The sequence below is a fragment of the Cryptomeria japonica genome, chromosome 5 (genome assembly GCF_030272615.1).
Source record: "Cryptomeria japonica chromosome 5, Sugi_1.0, whole genome shotgun sequence".
Lineage (NCBI taxonomy): Eukaryota > Viridiplantae > Streptophyta > Pinopsida > Cupressales > Cupressaceae > Cryptomeria > Cryptomeria japonica.
In genome coordinates, this window is record NC_081409.1 from 211759084 (window position 1) to 211779875 (window position 20792).

Genomic DNA, 20792 nt, shown 5'->3' on the forward strand with positions numbered 1-20792 from the left:
TCCCCTTGGATTACCAGCAAACATCAAAGCCAAACGAGCCTATATCCATCAGAAAGTCACTAGTACACAGTTGGAACCCTAGAGTCAATGTATGACCTTCCTACAATCTTAGCATACATTTGATTTTGATCAAGAGAGGATAAAGTGACTGTTGGAAAACTTTACTCTATTTTGGTGTGGTCACAAAACACCCATTAACGGGTTTGTGCCCGAGCGAGCCGGTTTGGCCTAGTCAAACCCAAGCAAACCCAAGGTGAACTCGAACGGTTGGATGCCCCAAAAACGATTTTTTTTTTTTGCAAACTTTAATAATTTTTTAAAATTTGCCACTTGGAAAAGAAAAGTAAAACCCTAAAAGTGACATTCAAAACACAAACTTAGTTCACTTTTCCTCATTTGTTTTGCAAACATCAGTTTTTTCATTGCAGGTTGAGCAAAGTTTGGGTTCCAACATCAAATAGGTGTTAAAGATTGATTTGTGAAGCTTGAACGAGTGTTGCAGCATCATTTCTACACATTTGCAAGCTTCCATTCGTTGAAAGGGGTAGGTTTTTGTACACATTTTTCAACCATTTTTGTTTCACAAACATGAAATATTATGTGTAGTTTACCTTTTTTCATTATTGTTTTTATTTTTCAACGCGTTCATATAATTTCTTGCCATAGGAACCAGAATGGCATCAATCTCTTCCTCCATAGGCACAAATGAACAACAAAAACAGAAATCAAATCAAAATTCTCCCCTATGGAAATGTGTTGACATTATATGACTGCTTCTAGGAGGTGGGGGATTATGTTGGAAACACCAAGGATGTGATAAGAACATAAAAGTTCATATTATCTGGTGGTAGGCAATTTGCGTGGAATGCTAGGAAGAGGCATCAAAAAATGCACGGGAAAAAGTAGTGTGCCTATACCACAAGAGATAGTGTTAAAATATATTAGGAAGCATGAAGCAAAAGAGAGAGAAGCCCGTAGATTAAGTCAAACCGTTTCAAAAAAACAAAGGGAATATAGCCCCCATCTAATCCCAATATTACAGTAGAAAAACACCCATATTTTCCACAACTGAGCCTAAAAGTGAAACACCCATTGCACGCAAAAGATCAAAGGGGCCTTTTGAAACTGGATTTCAAAATGAGAGTCGAGACATTGCCAACCAACATGTAGCAAGATGCATATATGCAAATGGGTTGGCTTTCAATCTTGTTCACTCCCCATAGTGGAAAAAGATGTTGAAAAGTGTTAATGAAGCTCCAATGGGGTATAAGGGCCCAAGTTATGAGAAGGTATATGGAACCTTGTTGGAAAGAGCGGGGAAGGGGATTGAAGATGCAGTGAAGCCCATAAGGGATTCATGGACTGAGAAAGGTGTATCCCTTGTTTCCAGATGGGTGGAAAGATTCCCAAAATCGTCCCTTGATCAATGTAATAGTGGTGTCCCCAAAAGGGGCAATGTTTTTGAAAGTTGTGGATTGTAAGGGCCAAGTAAAAGATGGGCAAATTATTGCAGATATTCTCGTCTCTGCCATTGAGATAGTGGGGCCCCGTAAAGTTGTTGAAGTCATAACAAACAATGCACATAATTGTAGAGTTGTTTTATTAGTTGAGGAATGTTATTACTGAAGAGCACACAGGAAATACTGAGAGGGGAGGTGAATCGATATTTCAAAACGTCGAAACTTTTAACTGAAAGAAACCACATAAAACATGAAATGAGCAAAACATCAAAACACAAACACCAATTTTCTTGTGGAAAACCCTTTCAGGTAAAAATCCATGGTACACAATAGCTTTCATTAAAAATGGGCACTAACCCAAATTATAAAAGTGAGCACCAACTCATAGAGAGCACCAACCCTCTTCGAAGCACCAACTTCGGTTTCTATATCAAATTAAAAAGAACACTTTTAAAACACTTCAATCACCAAGCATAATACACAAATCAATAGGTTCGATGATCACTTCAACCTCACGAAAACTTCACCAAGGACTTAGCATTCAATCTCCTTTAAAATTTGTAGCAAGGCATTATTTGAGGCAATACCCAAAACATAACAACACAAAATGATCTATTTTCTAGCCTTTTAAAAACTCATTCTCCCTATCATATCTCTGCAACTTTTCATACCATTACTTGCATAGACTCCCTTTTTTTGGTTATAGCTAGTGTTACTCGAAAACGCATTTACACCCTAAAGGCACACGTTACGGAAACAAAAAAAAATTCGAGGAAGGGGGGATGGCCAAAAACGTTTTGAAGCCATCTCCGATCCACGAAAATTTTTGGAAACCATCTCGAAAACTCAAAAACAATCAACTTTTTTTTTGGGGGGGGGGCCTGTTGACCATCCCCGAGACAGCTTGGGACACCCAAGCCGTCCCCCAACCATCCAAGGGACGACTGAGTGTTTCTAGCGGTAGACACATTTACAAAACATTTTTTTTAATAAAACTTATTTTGCATTCCAAAAATATTTTCATATGTATTATTAAATTTTTATTTTAATGAAATATTGCTAGATTAAAAATTTAAGGAAAGCAATTAAGTTTTTTTCATGAAATATCACTGATATTAAAAATTTAAATATTTAAATTTAATAATTATGCCAAGAGGCATCTACAATGACATCAAAACGTTCGTGAACAAAAATCAATTTTTGAATTAAGTTGACATGCAAATGACAGGTAAATGCATGAAATATGCCATGTTTTAGCTTTTTTGTGTTGTCGGGTAATTAAGCATTAAGGTAAATTGTGTTAGCATTGGCAGTTAACCCATCGGTTGTCGGTAGTTGGCACCGGGTAACTGACCAAACTCCTTTATATTGTATCTGTTTCCAATCTTTGGACAAGCTATTGTAGTCGAACATATTGCTATCATTGTATGTACTGGCTTATTATGAATCAATAGAACACTTGTGAATTCCATATATCCTGTGTACTTCTGTCATTTATGCAATGTCTTAACCTAACACCCTACGGGGAAAACATTTGTCGTCATTGCCGAAGTAAAAACCTAGGAGCAACGGGGAAAAGGACGTACTACATGGCACTCGGATAATGGGACAACCATTACCAGAAGGAACGAGTGACCCTGACAGAGAACCCGAAGAATTGTTCGAGGGGGAAAAGACACTCACAAAGGATTTCTCCTGCATCCTACAGGCAGTAATCGAAACACACGTACGAAGGGAAGCCACCGCCGAAGATGTCCCAGAAGATGCTGTGTGGAGTTCGCTCAGAGTAAGCCCCGTTGTGAATCGGTTGATGAGCGAACTGCCTAACCTTTTGGCACAAGGATTTTTGGCTCTCCAGAACCGAAGGAAAGACGTCTACCGAGAGAACCGATGGCAACAAATTCTATGGGAATTTAGGGAGCGTCAAGAAGATGAGCGCAATACATGGACTCCGACGGTCAAGAGAATAAATAAGAACACCCCCATTGTAATGAATATGTCAGTGACATACATTATGTACGAGGGATGAAGTAATAAAAGTGTTCTGTTTTTTTAATTTGATATCTTGTTTTAACCCATGAAGAAAGAGTAGAATTAATGCCCAATCTATTAAATAAAGACATACAAAAAAGAATACGTAGGGGACGCAGAAGCCACCCAACGAGCACTAATTCTTGAGCAACAAGCCGAATGACGGAGAAGATTCAAAAAGGTCGCCGAGGAAGGAAGTGGTGAAAGTGGCAGCCATGGTTCGGGCAAGGACCAAGAATCTCTGCTAATCGAAACCACGAGGAAACGGTTGGGGGATTTGTCCTCACATTGGAAGAGATCAGCGACGGAAGTACGATGGACCCGTACACACCGTTAAAAGGAGACGAGACCAGGAGGGAGACAAGAACCGAGACCGAAAAAAGGGAGACTGAGGGTACCGTTGCAGTCGAAGGTGTCCGGAGACACAAGGGCACGGTACGAGAAGTAACTTGTTCGGTTCAAGGGCATCAAACCCTGCCAGTCAAAGTAACCCAGGAGGGGTAGGCTCAAGAGGCGGAGGCTCAGTAGGCACAGGTTCGGTAGGCACAGGCACAGGAGGCGTAGGAGTAGCGAAACCCAAAGGAGGGATGGCAAGTAAACAGAAATTGCCAAAGTTCACAGGGGACGGCAAGGAAGACCCCGTACGACACTGTCGTACATGTGAAACCATTTGGAGCGCCAACAAAGTGACGGACCAGGATGACTGGGTACAGCAGTTCCCAACCACGTTACGCGAAGTTGCCATAGATTGGTACTCCAATGTTGACAAGCAAAAAGTGGCCACATGGGCCAATCTACATAAGGACTTCAAGGAGGAGTTTCAGTTGCTCCATGATGACAATGAAATCGTAGCCGAGATATACAGTACCAAACAAGGTACCAAGGAGATAGTACGGGCATACAGCCGGAGGCTGAAAGAATTGCTGGGTAAAATGGAAAGCCAACCGGCAGATGGATTGAAGAAACAATGGTTCGTTGAAGGGTTGAAATCCTCCCTATGGAAGAAGATGAAAATTGTACCTCCGACGTCATATGACGACGCCTATAATAGGGCGACGGACCTGGAGAGCGAACACAAAACGTCAAAGAAGAAGAAAAGTAATAAATCCTCATCCGACGATGACAAAGACTCTATAGGGGAAAGCAACAGCGGTGGCGAATCGAGTAAAAAGGTGCATGCGCTCCAAAAGGATATGGAGCGAATGCTGAAGGAATTCAAAGCCATGAAGGGGGTTACAAGTAAGACTGAAGAAAACGACGTGTGGTGTACGGAGTGTAGGAGTGACGAACACACCAAGGGGTTCTGCCCTAAGAAGGCTTTTGGCGACATTTGTTAGATTGTCGGACATTTGAGAAAGGAATGTCCCTACAATATGAAAACCAGGAGCCAACAAGCTCTCTTCACGCAAGAGCAGCCGACCGTCGGTACTTCGCAAACCGCCAACAATAATGCATCATCTGGCGGATACCAAAACAACCAATGAGGGGGGAAGACCAATAATAACAATAATAATAGGAGTCGGATCCAATATGATGCGAAGGGACGGCCAATGATCCAGTGTCGAGCCTACAATCAATGGGGCCACTTTGCCAGGGAATGCACCTCAGAAGAAACTCCACAAAAAAAAGGCAAAAGGATCGTACAATGGCAAATTGTTCCATCCGCAGGAAAAGAGAAAGGTTCATACGGTTTTGAATTGAAGATGTTTTGATTACTAAGTGCATATTCCATACACTATTTCATCAAGGAAAGAAGACAAAAAATCCTGCAACCGTACAAGAGCAAAATTTGTCATGTTGTACACACTAAGGCAGTCGTACAACCATACCGGAATTGGCTATACGCGTACCCCAGGAAACAAAATTCAATCGATGGAGCAGGCAACTAGAAGGTTGAAGAAATTAGATTGGCGAAGGATGCTACAGGAATCCCAGAGAGGACAACACGGAAAGGATTCAATGGGTGACCAGCAGGATGCGAGCCGAGAGAAGGTCGTGGTGCAGGTTGCACGCACGCACAAAGTCACACCAGACACTGTGACGTTTGAGAGACTAACTGGCAGTACATGCAAACAATGGTGGGAAACGGCCCTAACCCCAACCGACATGGAGGTCAAAGTAGCCCTTACCAAAGCACGCGTCCATGACGCAGTACAAATGCCCATCTTTTCTATTAAGGAATTTGAACCATGCTTGCAGACTATGATCAAAACCTATGATCTAGAGTTGCGTATGTTGTCATTTAAGTTTCAGCATACAGATATCATAGTTTCTTTCAATTCGGATGATTTCAAGAGGTTTTTGGCATCCCGAATAAAGGGAGAATGATTGACAAAAATACAACGAAGATGTCCCAAGAACGAAAAACGCAACTATTAAAAGAAATGTGTTGGGATGACTTGACGATAGCCGACTGGGCAAGGATTCTAGCACCGCAGGGCAGAGGGTTAAAGAAAACATTCCTGAAACCTAGCATCTAGCAGTGCTTGCTCAATTTGATGTAGAGTCGATTAACTGGCGCAAGTAGGGCGTCGGATGCAGCGGTACCTATGATTGCACTAATGTAGGGCCTAAAGAAAGGTACAATATATGATTGGGCGAGTAGGGCATCGGATGCAACGATATCTATGATTGCATTGATGTAGGGCCTGAAGAAAGGTATGGTATATGATTGGGTGAGTTTGTTATCGAATAGAGCCCATGATTTCTTGATGCTGAAGCACAAAGTTTTTTACATGTTGTACCATGCCATCGGGTTGTTTTTGGACTCCGTACGAGTACACAAGTACCAGCTAATCTGAGAGGGTGGCGACCACGAGACTGCAATGATTCCTTACAGCCAGCTATTTTCTATTGGACAGAGTTGGACACACTCACGGCTAGTGGAGAGGGTCAAACCAGCAGGAAGAGAAGAAGGCAGGTCCCGGTGGTGGTGTCGACCAGTGACACTGATTCAGAACAGGCAGAGAGTAGTGCAGACAAGAGTGTTGAGTCCAAGGAGACATCGAGGTGTTCCGGAGGGGACACTACTTTCCGACTCTCGGAGTTGGCCGAAGTAGAGGTGGCAACAGGGACCCCTGGTACGCAAGAGGGCGGTTGTGCAATGTCTTTTGGCCAGGTGCCACGTGGAACCCGCGGGCTACCAGCAGGGGGTGTGGCATGACCTCCAGGAGAGGGGGTTTGGGCAAGGCAGTTGTTATTCACACCAGCATTCCTGCACGTGGACAGGAAATTGACCCCACTTTCCTCATCTGGGGTGACGACGGGAGTCCTCCCTAGGGTGGCCATTCCAGCATTCGAGCAGATGCATCCTTGTCCTATAATGCAGACACCTGCAGTGACCACCACTCCTTGTATTCCAGTGCGCTCACTTGTCACAAAACAGGAAATAGGGAGGGAAGGCATGAGGCAGGCAAAGGACAGTGGGGAAGCAGTGGAGGACACAGACACGTGGTTGGACCGATATGTCGCCCCACCCATAGTTCCGGTAGGGCCACCAATTGTTACAACTCGCCATCCTACACAAGCTGAGGTAGTTGATTTGGGGTAGCATCCTATGCAAGTAGAGGTAGTCGAGTTGGTGGAGCATCCTGCAAAGCTGGTTTTGCCCACTAGTGGCAAGGAGGAGATACCTTCACAGATGGGCCTTCATGACGAAGGAGTAGGGAGGACCCAGCCTACTGTCATAGCACATTTTTTTACTGAGATGAAGGGGGCAGTTCAGCAGTTGGTAGCCTCCACAGTTGAGGAATCCATTGTTCAACCAACCTTGGAGAGGCTATGTGAGTTTGCTACTACGGGGGTAGGAGAGGCATTCTAGAGGCGCTTTGAGGCACGGGGATGGTCGACCATAGACCTACCTGAGATGAGAGCAGAGTGGTAGTGTCAGGAGATGGCCGGAGAGAGTCGAGCGCAGACTTTGGTGAGACAGATTGAGCAGGCTGTGCGGGATGGCTATTACCGACTCTGGGAGGCTCAGATCCAGGCAAATAGAGCTGCGGAGCTGGCCGCTCGCATCCTGTTGTTGGAGACGGAGTTGGCCCAGCAGCAGGCCCAAGCGGGCCGTGCGGAGGAGGTTCTGGACACGGTGAAGAGAGAATTGAGCTCTGTGAGAGTAGCACTGGTGGCTGAGTCAGAGATGAGGACCACAGCAAAGACCCGCGTTACCAACCCTGCAGCGGAGTTGGAGGCAAAGCAAAAGGAGCTTATGGCAGTTGTATTCATGGTGAAGGGGTCACGAGAGCACCCGTTGGTGGCCCAGCAGGACCTTGCTTATCAAACTGATCAGGTGATGCGGTTGCGAGCGCAGTTGGCTTCAACATCAACGGCCCCTTCTTCTTCAGGGACGCCCTCTTGCCCTCCCCAATGATTTGTTGTTTTGGGTTTCAATTTTGCTTGTACATCATTCCCAATTTGGTTGTTTGTCATCCGAAGACAACATTTCTTTTTGGGGGGGATGATGTTGTCAGGTAATTAAGCATTAAGGTAAATTGTGTTAGCATCGGCAGTTAACCCGTCGGTTGTCGGCAGTTGGCACCAGGTAACTGACAAGACTCCTTTATATTGTATCTGTTTCCAGTCTTTGGACAAGCTATTATAGTCGAACATATCGCTATCATTGTATGTACTGGCTTATTATGAATCAATAGAACACTCATGAATTCCATATATTATGTGTACTTCTGTCATTTATGCAATGTCTTAACCTGACACCCTACAGGGAAAACATTGTGGAGGTGTCATTTTATTACTCCAAATAAAATAGAACCACCACTTGTCTCCAGCTAGATTCACAGCTTTTTGCACGGAGGACTTTAATGGATTTGTATGCTTGGTGCTTAGTATTTTAGAAGAACTTTTATTTTATAGATGATTCTCTTCTATTATAAGATATCTCTCGGCATATTTTACATATATCTTTTAAATATAGGTATACTAGTTTAAATATTTTGATATATGATATGTCATGTGATGCTTGATAGTGATACTTTTCATTGTTTCAATGAATTGTATCTATGAATGAATGAAATTGAAATTTGAACTCTCATTTGATTCATTTGATCATGATGCTATCCTATGTTCTTAATCTTATTCTATGATGATTCGATTTGGTTCGTTTGAGGCTATGTTCTTAGTTCTATGATGATTTGATGAATGATCGTTGATTCAATGATTTTAGATTTAACATCTAGATTCTGATTTATAAATGTTATTATGTTGCTATAATGAATGTTTACTGTATTACAATTCTACATAAATTTATATATATATATATATATAACCGTCCCTTGCTCCTAGAGGGAAACCCATTTCCACATCCCCCCGTCCCGGAAACTTAGGGTAACATAGGTTATAGCTGCTCACAATATCTCCTTTTTAAGCCTCTGGTTTTTTTATCTTTACATACAAGCCGAAACTGGTTACCTCACCTTTACCTCTATTTTAATTCCTTAAAAAGAAAACTTGGTACAAAGAATCACCAAACAGCTTTTTTAGGCCTTTTTTCCAAGAAAAATTTTCAAACACAAAAAATAAAAACGGTCAACAACGTGGGATAAGAAAGGGTTATCTGACACCCTTATTAAAAAAAAAAAAGAAAGGGTATCTTACACCACCCAATCAGCACTAAAAATAGACACCACGAAAATCTGAAAACATATGACCACATGCACTTTTTAGCAAATACAAGTCAGTGTTTAAAGCAGCAGTCAAAAAACATTATAGAAGATTCTTGAAACATTGCATAACCTTACTTCCAACCTATGCCACTTAAAAATTTACTAATTTGGATCTGAATTTTGTCAGATATTAAAATCAGAATTTACTAATTTGGATCTGACATTTGTTAGATATTAAAATCAATACCGCCACCTCCACTTTCTTCCAAAAACGTCGTGAAACAATACCGAATGCTTAATTTAGCTGCCACATATAAAATTCAGACCACTGAAAAACTAAATATATCATTGATGAAGTGTCATACTGACATGGCACAAGTCCACAGATGAAGTGGACAGGCAGCCAACTTAGCCACACACACAAACTGCTCGACCAAACAGGCAAGTAGCTGAAGTAGACACCCAAGTAGCTCAAGCAAGTAAGCAAGCAACCAAGTAGATAAGTAGCTCAAGCAATCAACTAGGCAATTGGACTGATGTTACAAATCAATTCTCTTTTCTAAAATCATAAATCGATTCTCTTTTCTGAAACTCGTCAACTGACCTTTGACATTAATGACAAAATGTTCAACAGTCACCATATCTTTTGGACAACTTGTGTGGTCCATTCACTCAATCTTATGCTACAAAAGATTGGGAATAAAACTGATTGGATCAAACAGGTGTATGAAGAGGTTGAGGACATCCAAATGTTCATCACAAACCATCACATCTCAAGGGATTTTTAGATCTTTTTCGAGTTTGGAGCTATTGAAGGTAAGTGAAATAGTAGTTTAATTTTATATTTTCTAATTTTTTTATTTTCAATGTTCATAATTTGATTGTGTAAACTATATGTGAAATCTTCTTTTTAGTTTGTCTTTATTTTTTAATCATTTTGGCTTTAATTTTTGTTAAAGGTTGTTGAGACCTGTTTTGCATCTAACACAATCGTCTTGAGACGACTTGTGAAAGTTAAAAAGGCACTTTGTAATATGGTGATCAGCCAAAATTGGGCTATATGGAAGCAAAGCAGCATTGAGAGGGCAACAAGAATTAGGCAAAGGAAATTGGATGACTCGTGGTGGGATCTTGTGAAATATCTCCTTAATTTCACCGAGCCCATTATGAGCATGATTCACTACACTGACATGGATAGGCCTTGCATTGGAGAGGTTTATGATGGCATTGACTCAATGCTTGAGCAGATGAAGTGCATCATAAATGCAAAAGAGCAAGACCCCGAGGAGACTTTCTTCAAACAATTGCTCGTAGAAAGGTGAACTAAGATAACCACTCCTTTACATCTTCTTGCCTATGCCTTGACACCAAAGTACTATAGCAATCAGTATCTTGATCAACTAGGAAGGCTTGTACCATGGAGAGATTTAGAAGCGTCTGATGGGTACAAGGCAGCATTCCCTAGACTCTACCCTAAAGATGATGTGTGAAATGTGATTACAAATGAGAACACAAATTTTGTGAACATAAATGGTCTAAGTGTTGACGCTCTTCTCATAGTTGGTGGTACTTCCATGGCACATGCTTCCAAAACCTACAACCCCTCGCAATCAAAATTTTATCACAAGTTTAATTTATTTTATTTTATCACTAGTAATTTTTATTTTTATTTCACTTTGTCTTCATAGGTTGCTAGTAATTTTATAACTCTAATTGTTTACTTTGTTTTCATAGGTTGCTAGTTCATCTGCATCAAAAAGAAATTGGAGCACATATTCTTTCATCCACTTAGTAAAGCGCAATAGATTGCAATCAAAAAGAGCAGAGAATTTAGTATATGTGCATTCCAACTTGTGTCTCCTTTCACACAATCAACATGACTACAAGCAAGGGGAGTCAAAGATATGGGATATAGAGCTAGAGCATACTGACTTGGATGCTTCCACTTCTCAGCTGGTTGCATTTGATGCCTCGGAAAGCAAGCACACTAATAGTGCAAGTGGCATTGACATTGGTTCATCTAATGTCAATGTCAATGATGAGGAGGATGAGAATGATGAGAATGATGTTGATGATTTAGAGAATCCATTTGATGGTTAAACTTTAAAAATTTAAATTAAAACTAGAGTTCCAATCATTGAAACAATGATGCTTCAACTCAATATTATTATTGCCATTTTGATATTAAACTTGATGTATATGATGCTATCATTGTATGATCATGATGCTATGATTACAAGTTTATGTTGGATTTGTTGTTTATATGATGCTATGTGACATTCTAATCTTAATTCATGCTTCTAGGCTGCATATATACATTACCTTGATTTTTGTACTAACGAACCAAACCCCTTTTAAAAATTTTGCTGCACCAGCGTGCCGGGTTCTCGAACCCAAACCAGCAACTTAGTTTATTTTATAGCCTCTTTAAGGAAAGGACATAAGCCTCTAGATGGGTTTCCACTTTGCTCCCACCTGCAAATCAATTGATCAAAGCTACCCGTTATGTTAGTAATTCAAAATTGTCATCTTTGAGAATTTAAGTTTAAACAAAAAAGGTCCATTAGACTGTGGTCTAGTTGTAAGATGAGGCACCTATCACATAGCTGACAAGGACTGAAAACCACCTTCTCTGCATTAAGACTGAAGAAATTTTCAAAATCTTGATGATTGTGTTGCCATATTATTTGGCATTGATGTCAATAGTAGTCTCCTAGACGATTCTAAGATTTTAAAGATAAAAAGATTATAAACTCAGACTGTTATGCCTCTGTAACTCATATACTCCATGATTCTGATTGAATAGCATTAATCACGTTTGTAGAAGGCACACATTTTGATGGCATTAACATAATCTTCTGGATCTGAATTCGTATACAGTGACAACATGGTTTGCCAGGGACTATGTAATCATGTGAATGCCTGAAGACTTGTTATTTATCTTTGGGCTATTAGTTATTGAGCATTTACAACCGTAATCTTAACAACTCCTAAATCACTCTTACATTAGTCAAGACAAATGAAAGCAAGCATATATTGAGTGCTTTGTAATTGGATAATGAGGAGGTTGAAATCAGTTTTAAGATAGTTATTGGTTACAGGTAGTTAAAAAGTGTTCCTCAACTAAACACTTGTGGACACATTCTATATATTTATGATATTGAATGAGACAGTTGATGAATGGTGGAAAAAGGAAAAATACATAAGATATCAGAGATTACTGTTGCCATGAAACTCGAAAGGTGATAGACTTGTGTAGTGCATATAAAAGAGAGAGAGTTGCTCTAAACTTCTTGCCGTGTGAAGAGAAGAAAAAAATGGGTGTTGCAGATGCAAAGAAATGAGAAAATATACCAATCATGAGAAAGAAAAAATAATATATTGCCGTAAAGAAGAAAACAGTTTGTGAAACAAATTACTGTAGGTAATCAAAGCCATAAAAGGTATCCTAAATTTATTTTATTACAGACTGAATTGTATTGTTTTGAGTTTGAGTTTGATTCTGTGATATTCAGTGGTTCTTACAATTCAGATCTTTCAGAGTGTTGATACAGTTGCCTAACAGCCTATAAGAGTTTCATGTATTGATTATGTTGAAGATTTATAGCTGCAATAGAAATCTAAGATAATATCTAACTCCTCCTCTCCACCGTGGAGTCTCTTTACTTTCCTGTCGGTGACTCTTCCTCTCCACCATGGAGTCTCTTCACTTCTCTGCCGGTGACTCTTCATGTCTATGTGGCTGACGGTGTCATTATGGCTGTCGGTGAAGATGTAACTGTTGGTGTCTTTTCTTCTTCCTTCGTGGTGTCTCTTCACTTGCAATTTCGATTCTTTATATTCATTGCTCTTCTTCTTCGGCAGATGGATAGATAGATATTGCTGGCTTCTCTCGTTTGTCTGTAGGAAGTTGAGAATATTGTGTATGTAGTCTGTCAGATCAGATATATTATATGTTTTCTGTGTTCTGAATTTTCAGACTTATAAAGGTTTATAGAATGTATAAGAGATGTATCATTTGACTTCATTGTCAAGATTAATTTGTGGAGAATCAAACTTATCTTATTGAGATTGATAGTAATCTGAAACTATCAACAGTTGTATTCATTTTCAGAGATATAATAAAGTTCATTTTTGAGTGGGCTGGGTTTTTCACCCTCAAGTGGAGGGTTTTCCCAGGATAAATTCTGGTATTTTGTTTCAGATTTCTGTGTTGCTAAAACATTAACAGATTCAAATTGGTAGTGCAAGCATTCTGTGTATCTGCAGTATCTATAAAAGTGGTATACAGATTAATTTCAGACTTTTCAGATTTCTTGCTTGGTATGCAGTGTATTCATTTGTGTATTCATTTTCTGTTCCTCAGAGGGCACAATATTAATCAGTTTATGAAAACATACACACTTCAGTTTGTGAAAGATTGTGATACTTGAAGTTGGCCAATATTCTTTTCGTACTTCTCTCAAAATTGATGTTTTAATCTGTGAAGGTGGTGCTCAGTGGTACTATATTTACAAACTGTAAAGTTGGTGCTTTTCATAGGTTGAAGTAAATTATCTTTTGTAGAGTGCAGTGGATGCACAAATTATTATATTGTCTACTTGGAGGGTTGGTGCTCTGATAAGAACTTTGATTGAGTTGGTGCAAATATAGATAGGGGTTTGGTGACTCCTTTAGATTGATGCCCTTAAACATTGTAATTGAAGTTTTGATTGTGAGGCTGGATTAGGACAGTAGATCCTAGCAGCATTATCACCGTGGTTTTCCCATCCTGGGTTTCCACATAAATCTTGTGCATTGTCTTTATTGTGCATCTCTTTTCATCCCTCTCAGTTTTCAGATTGAAGCTCTTTAAAAGTTTAAGTTGTTTAAGAATTAATTTGATAAGGATTGAAGTTTTATTTACTATTGATTCACCCCCCCTCTCCCTCCGCTCTAAGTAGTAAACCTGTATTCTACAGATTGCATCCTAATGTTAAATAACACTGCATAAATCACATAATAATGCAATCTTCAAAATGTGAAGGATGCACAGATAATTACACCTTCAAATCAATTTTTGACTTTTCCATTTCTTTGAGAAACTTACAAGGTAACCTCCACAACTGATTTTACGCGCCGCTGCATGCAAATCAACAACATTTACTATATTGTTCTGGGATGTTGCAACTTCAGTTTCTTAGTCCTTCGAAAAAACTTCTGAAGCCTTACATTCTTTCTATCTTGCTCCTATCTTTATATTAATTCAGCTAAAATTCTAATATTCCAAATCCTCCGCTTTATTTACAAAAACAATCCTTATCACTTATCAGGATGAGATGGAAGATATGTCCAACTCACAAATTTTATCTTCACTTTATTTAGACTTATTTAGCTAAATAGAAGACTTTCACTTTAGTCCTTCAAAGTGAAATGCAAAATAGACTAACTTTTCCCTGCACAATCACACTAAACCTGTGCAAAAGTTTGTATCCAAGCTAAAACTTCAACACTGCTATGCAGATTAAGTAAAGAAGATGACGTTCCATGAATCCAAATCCAGTATCAAAACAAGAAATTGTTGAGAAATAATGAAACCTGATGAATTTTGTGAAGTACAGTTGGAAAATACAGTCTCTGCATTCATGCAACTCTATGGATCATGCAAAGCAGCTGACTTTCAAGTGAATCCAGATCCAATGCAAGTTAATAAGATAGAGAAACAAAAGCAGTGAGAAGTGGAAAGGAATAGTGCATCTTTTTGATGCAGATTCCTGCTAAAGTAATGTCAAACCCCACTGAGATCAAGGAAGATGCTGTGGCAGGTATTTAGACTTTAAGTTCAGGGAATGCAGAGTATGTTGATCTCCTCTATCACAGAAAAGTCTGTTTAGTAGGGATACATCTGTGTTGGCTCCCCCCTTTGGTAGGCTCGAAAGGACCAATGGCCTCGGAGACACCCTCAAAGGAGGCTGCAATTGTATCGAAAGAGTTAGTAGGTGGACATGATTTTAATCTGTCTTAAAAGGCTGTTTCAAGGTTGGATATGCAGGATAAAAGCAGTGCTCATATGGGGAGTAAGCAGCATCAGGCAGTGGTCCATATCTTCCCACGTATTGAACTACCTCCTATCTTGTCTCCAAGAAAGGGAGTTCTTTATGAGGAGATAAAATTTGGTAAGTGTGGTTTGATCTATAAGCTTCACTCTTCTTGGCCTAGTTTAGCACTGTTGCATGATTGGATTTCCAAATCATGGAGCTTGCATGTTCATGATACAGTTGAGATTTCCCCCTATTCCCAAGGTTTTCTTGAATTGCTATTTGGGTTTTCTTGAATTGCTATTTGGGTCAGAAGAAAATAGATCCTTCATTCTCACAAAAAAGCCATGAGAGTCGGATAAGCATGTCTTGCTGTTAAAGCCTTGGTTCAGTTCCATGATTTTAATTCCATGATGTAATCCTTGTCTGTAATGACAAATTGTGTGTCTAACAAAATTTGCCTTTGCAATATCAGGTAGATGCTTGTTTCTATGGCATAGGCAATAAGCTGGACAGATTTATGTCTTTAGATCCTAAAACTGATGGCCTTGTGAACTCCAGTTCTGCTAAAATCCAAGTCAAGATGAATATTGCTGAAGGATTGCCAGCAGAGGCATGGTGCAGGTAAGCGAGCAGATTTGGAAGTAAATCTTCAATTATGAGAATATACCAGTTCTCTGTAGAAAATGCTTCCAGTTTGAGCACCTAGCATCTAAATGTGAAGAGGGAAGAAATCTAAAATCTAACCCTGCGAAATGGTGGAAAAGAGCTTCATATTCACATTTATCAGTCAACAGTTTGGTAGGGCAGTCAAGTGGTAAAGTTGGGCTGCCACTTCGCCTCCTCAAGGAGCCCAAGCCTTGGCAGTTCCTGTGCAGACAGTAGGCAATAAGCCCCTGCCCTAACTGTCAACATTTTATGGATACAGTCTGTCCTAACTCCCCTATGTAGCACAAGTGTGGTGGCAAGCAGCAGCAATCAAAAAAAGCAAATAGGAATTCTGGTTTGGAGACAATAGGGAAGAATACAACTCAATCATTTTGTCAGCTACAAAAAGAGCAATTTCAAAATAAAGTTTCTAGGCAGAGTAAAATCCCCACTCCAAAAAGAATTCAGAATGCAAACAGAAAGACCAGCAAAAGAATGAAATGTTGGAGATTACAGACCAAATTCAAATCTAGATTCTATAAATGAGTCCCTATCTCCTTCACCTGCTTCCCCATTAGGGAAAGAGGAGGAAGCCAAAAGGGAGTCAGGAGACCCAAAATCACAAGAAATCTCCAGAAGTGTCAAATTCTGGACAATCTGGACATTTGGTTCTTTAACTAACACATGCATGCTTTGTTTAGTGTTAATAGTTAACGCTTTTGTGTAGATGCTTCTCTCATTTTTAGATGAGAAAGAGCCCCCCTGATAGAACTCTTATATCTTGAACAAAGAAAAACAAGTTAATGAGATATAATGTACCCTAATTAATCCTGTGCAGTACGGTGGGAGCATAGTCCATTTTCCCATAGTTAATCAGTTATATACCTATAAAAAAAAATAACAATTTGATGAGAAATATTGGGCCATATAGTAGACATCAGGACCTTTCATCTGCCCATTGGCTTCTTTCCAACTAGAGAATATATCTTAAATGTCAGTTATATATCTTAAATGGTCCTAAGTGTAAATTTCTAAAATATAGCACACACGAGCTTTTTTTTTTGTAGTATCGAATGTGATTTAGGGTCATCCCAGTAAACAGTCTTCAATAAACCTGTAAAGGTTAAAGTCGCATGACTTTTCATGAAAACTTAAGAGTCTTAGTTCATTAGATTAATAACTTGTCAGACTTAACAAAAAAGTTTTAATTTTACTCCAATTTATCCTGCAGATATCATTCTATTTAGCTTATTAGACTTCTTTCCACCAGTCCCTTGTACCTTCAAATAGTGTACCTACTATGAGATGAGCTAAATTGTGGTAACCACCAACGTAGTACTTCAAGTGGATGATCATCTGTTCTAGAATGAGGAAAAATATAGAGTACAATCAAAGCTTGAATTCTCAATAGACTTGCTTAATAAAATTCTTTGAGAAGCTTGTTGTTACTCAGACAAAACTCAACATAATTTAGAGAGCAAAACCTACCCAGGAAAAACATACAAGGATATTTTCCACCAGCTGGATATATTTCTTCCATTTTTCAAAAACTAGATTTGCCTATTGTAAAGTTTTCCACAGAGAGCAAACAAATATCTATATAAATTTTGACTTAAGTTCACTATATTCACCTGAAATGTACAACTGTTAATTTAAGTATATTATAATGCAAAGGACTACAGGTCTAGCGGTGAGGCATGGCAGAAATGCGACTAAATTTCTAAAAGATATTAGAAATCATACTTATCTAACTAGATAATCAATTTAAAATAGAACCTAAGCATCATTATGTAAGGCAGCAAGGAAGACTGATGCCACGATGATGTTAAGGTAGGTTTAAGACCTGCCAGTCCCTATGTTAAAAAAGACATGATTATCTACTTCAAAAACCAATCTGGGCTGTATACAACTTCTAGAAAAAAATTCAAGTATTAGATAGCCTCAGAGATCCTTCAGGAAAGGGTATAATAAGCTTTATACTACATTCCCTGGTCTATTAAAACAACTTAGTGTACACTTTTGTTTTAAAATTTTATGATCCAATATTTATATTCTTTAATTCGTGAAATGGGAAGAACCGCCTAAGTATGTTTGACTACAGCAAGACCCATTTTTACGTCATTGCATATACAACTTTGTATGTTATATATAAAAAATAAAGGTGTGTGCAGTGTTCAGATGTAACCTTATTTATAAGTGATTTCAAAAATGCAATTGTGAGACTAAGAAACTTATAACACACCTTCTGATCTTCTTCGGTCAGTAGATCACACAAGGCTGGATGGCTCAGAAACTGCCAAAAACCATAACACCAAAGTCGGGCTGGTCAATAAACAAAAATTCTGCATCAAATCCCACTGCTCCTCTAAGTTAGTTTACAAATAAATACATCCCCAACTTCCCTGCGCAAATGTATTTAACTCTAGTGCAGCAACTCATCTCCCCTCAACATTTATGTGGACCATGACCCCAAAAGAAAAAGTGAAACAGTGATGTAACTCGACTGCAACTAGAGTATAAATCCTGAGAACGTGACCGACATTAGCCCACAGGATGTAACCCAAGCTTACCCCAAATTGCCCTTAACCTAAACCAAAAATCACGATGTCAAAATGAATATCGTACGGTGGAAACGCAGAATGATGGATTCCCATTATGATGTCCAATGCTCAAGTCAGCCAGGGAGGGAATGGGCTCTGCTGGGGACACAAGTCAAATTGGGGTAGAATTAACAAAAACCTAGAGTCTACACTTCTATGCCAAACAGTCATCTACACTTGTTGGTGGTTCCCTGAGTATGGAAAATAAAAACTTCCCAGAGCAAATACAGGCACCTAGGCTTACGAGATCATGGTGCACAATCCGACCAGGACCATCACTTAACAAAACAAAAAAAGACAAAAAACCTAGGATCTCACCCAAGGCTTCAATTTCTAATTTCGAAGAGCAATGCGTCTTCTTCTAGAAACAGGAAAGATAGCATACAGCAGTGAGCCAGAATTCGGGAATTGTTTGAATAAGATCATTGCGCTTCTCGTAAACAGGCCGTCGTATCTCATTATACTTCTGCTCCACCTCCAACACTTTGTCACTTGCTTCCTCATTAACCTATTCAATTTACAATAACTACATATCAAAATAGCAGAAACCCTTACTCGAATTGGATATTCTCAATGATAAAGCAGTGGAAATTGAACAGTCAATTTTGTCATCTAAACGGAAATACATTTCGCAAGCAAATTTGACCAGATAATTAAACGGAAATTCAACAAATGAAAATAGAAACCCCAAAAAATACGAATTGCCTACTTTCTCGAGCTCTTCCTGAATTTCCTGCAGCTTCTCAATTGCAAGAATGAGTTCGCTGTCAAGATTAACGTCTTCTACCTTCGTTTTTTTCACTTTGTCCGCCATACTCAGCGGAAATTTCTCAATGCCTTCCGCTTGGAGAAATTCACCGAAAATAGCAGGATGCACAAAACAAAAGAGCAGTCTACTATGCCGCTCTAAAACAATTGCAGGAATTTGCTTGGGAATCCATGACCACCATGTTAGGTAAGTCCAACCTCGAAAAAAAAATGCAAACAAAACCCTTTAAGCCGTACACTGAGTCTGGAATACTAATTATGAGAATTGCTGCACCTTTGGGCATTAACTCGTGGAAATGGTTTGCTATCCTCTAAGCCGCCGGATCTTCTTTGCCATGCTCACTCCCGCATATCTACGATGCACTTTCATTCTAGTTTGCTTCCATTAATAGATTTTTCATCGTGTATGTTTCGCTTTCAGCATTTAAATCATTCCTGCATGTTTGTGGTTTAAGAAAATCATTCCGTTATCTTTCCGGCGGTTCAATAGGTACAGTTATATCTATAGTATTTAAAAATGAGTCGCTGGTTTGGTCACAGCATAGTCTTTGTTGGAAATAAAGTGGCTTGTTAGTGCGAGCTTCAACGGGAATATACGTTAGTCGCTGATAATTTGTTACCTTTTATAGGAGACGGAATATTAATGCATTTGTTGAATTTTTTAAATGATAAAGAATAAGTGTCAATGTAATGGAAATACTTGTTTTATAAGGAAATAGATAAATTTTTATATAGTAAATAATTTAGTTTTTATTTTAGATTATTTTTACATAAAATTAGTTCAATCTTTTCAAGGTATTTTAAAATATTAATAATACTTAACACTTAAGTTACGTAGAATTCCATCCAACATTAAGATGAGTAAATCAATTTTCAAAAAGTGCCACATAATGGTAAATACTTGCCTTCATAGTATTGTAATAAAGGCAGGTATTATATTATGATGTGTCGAGAGGAGGGAGGAGTGAGTAGCAAAGTTGGAAAAATAGTTTTTGTCCAACCTAAGGAATCAAAAGATGTATGGAGGAGAAGCGCATTGCAATCAACATCATAGGAAGACATTCCTCCTTTTATGATAGTGATGGGATGGGGTTTGGGATAGACTAGCCTAGTCTATGCTCTTGGATCCTTTCCTTGGATCACCAGGTGTTCTAACCACACCCTAGGGTCTCTAGGACTTCCCCTGCTTGTGGAATCCCCTGACCTTGCCCAATCCACCCACCAACAACTTGAAAAACTACTCCTAAGGTCTCACCTACTCATGAGATTCAAGAACCCTTGTTTAGGCTAATAAGGGTTTGGCTTGTTCCACACCTTTTGAGGTCCTAGCAAGGATAGGACAGGTCTAAGACATGGTTTTCCATCCATTCATGTTCCCCCAAGAGGTTTCAAGCTTCCAACCCCTTACCGATTTCACTATTTTGTCTTTTACCTACAAAATAGGGCTACAAGGATTGTGTTCAATTAGGCCTCCTATCCGGACTTTTAGGGCTCCCTCTTGCAAACGATGCATATGCTTGTGAAACTTCTCAAAAGACCTACTATTCATTTGGCAAGGGCCCAAGGATTTTTCTGGTTTTGGGCCTCCAAGTGTCCGTACACTGCCCTAGGTGAATTTTGGGGTTTTCAAGGGTTTTAAAGAGGGTTTTT

General features: G+C 39.3%; 1 protein-coding gene across 6 annotated transcripts in view; it reads right to left on the reverse strand.

The window, feature by feature from the left end:
- The window catches only part of LOC131051723 (NAP1-related protein 2), a 99515-nt gene extending 79814 nt beyond the window's left edge, over positions 1-19701 (reverse strand). For 4 of the 6 annotated variants that reach the window (XM_057986347.2, XM_057986346.2, XM_057986345.2 and 1 more), the window contains exons 1-3: positions 19084-19701; positions 18760-18882; positions 18017-18067 (exon numbers count right to left, since the gene is read on the reverse strand). In XM_057986347.2, the coding sequence (XP_057842330.2) occupies positions 18017-18067; positions 18760-18882; positions 19084-19188 (279 nt within the window). In that variant the 5' untranslated portion in view covers positions 19189-19701. The remainder of the gene's footprint in view (positions 1-18016; positions 18068-18759; positions 18883-19083) is intronic. The other 2 variants (XM_059221355.1, XM_057986348.2) reach the window with 1 other exon arrangement.
- Positions 19702-20792: the final 1091 nt, after the last annotated feature.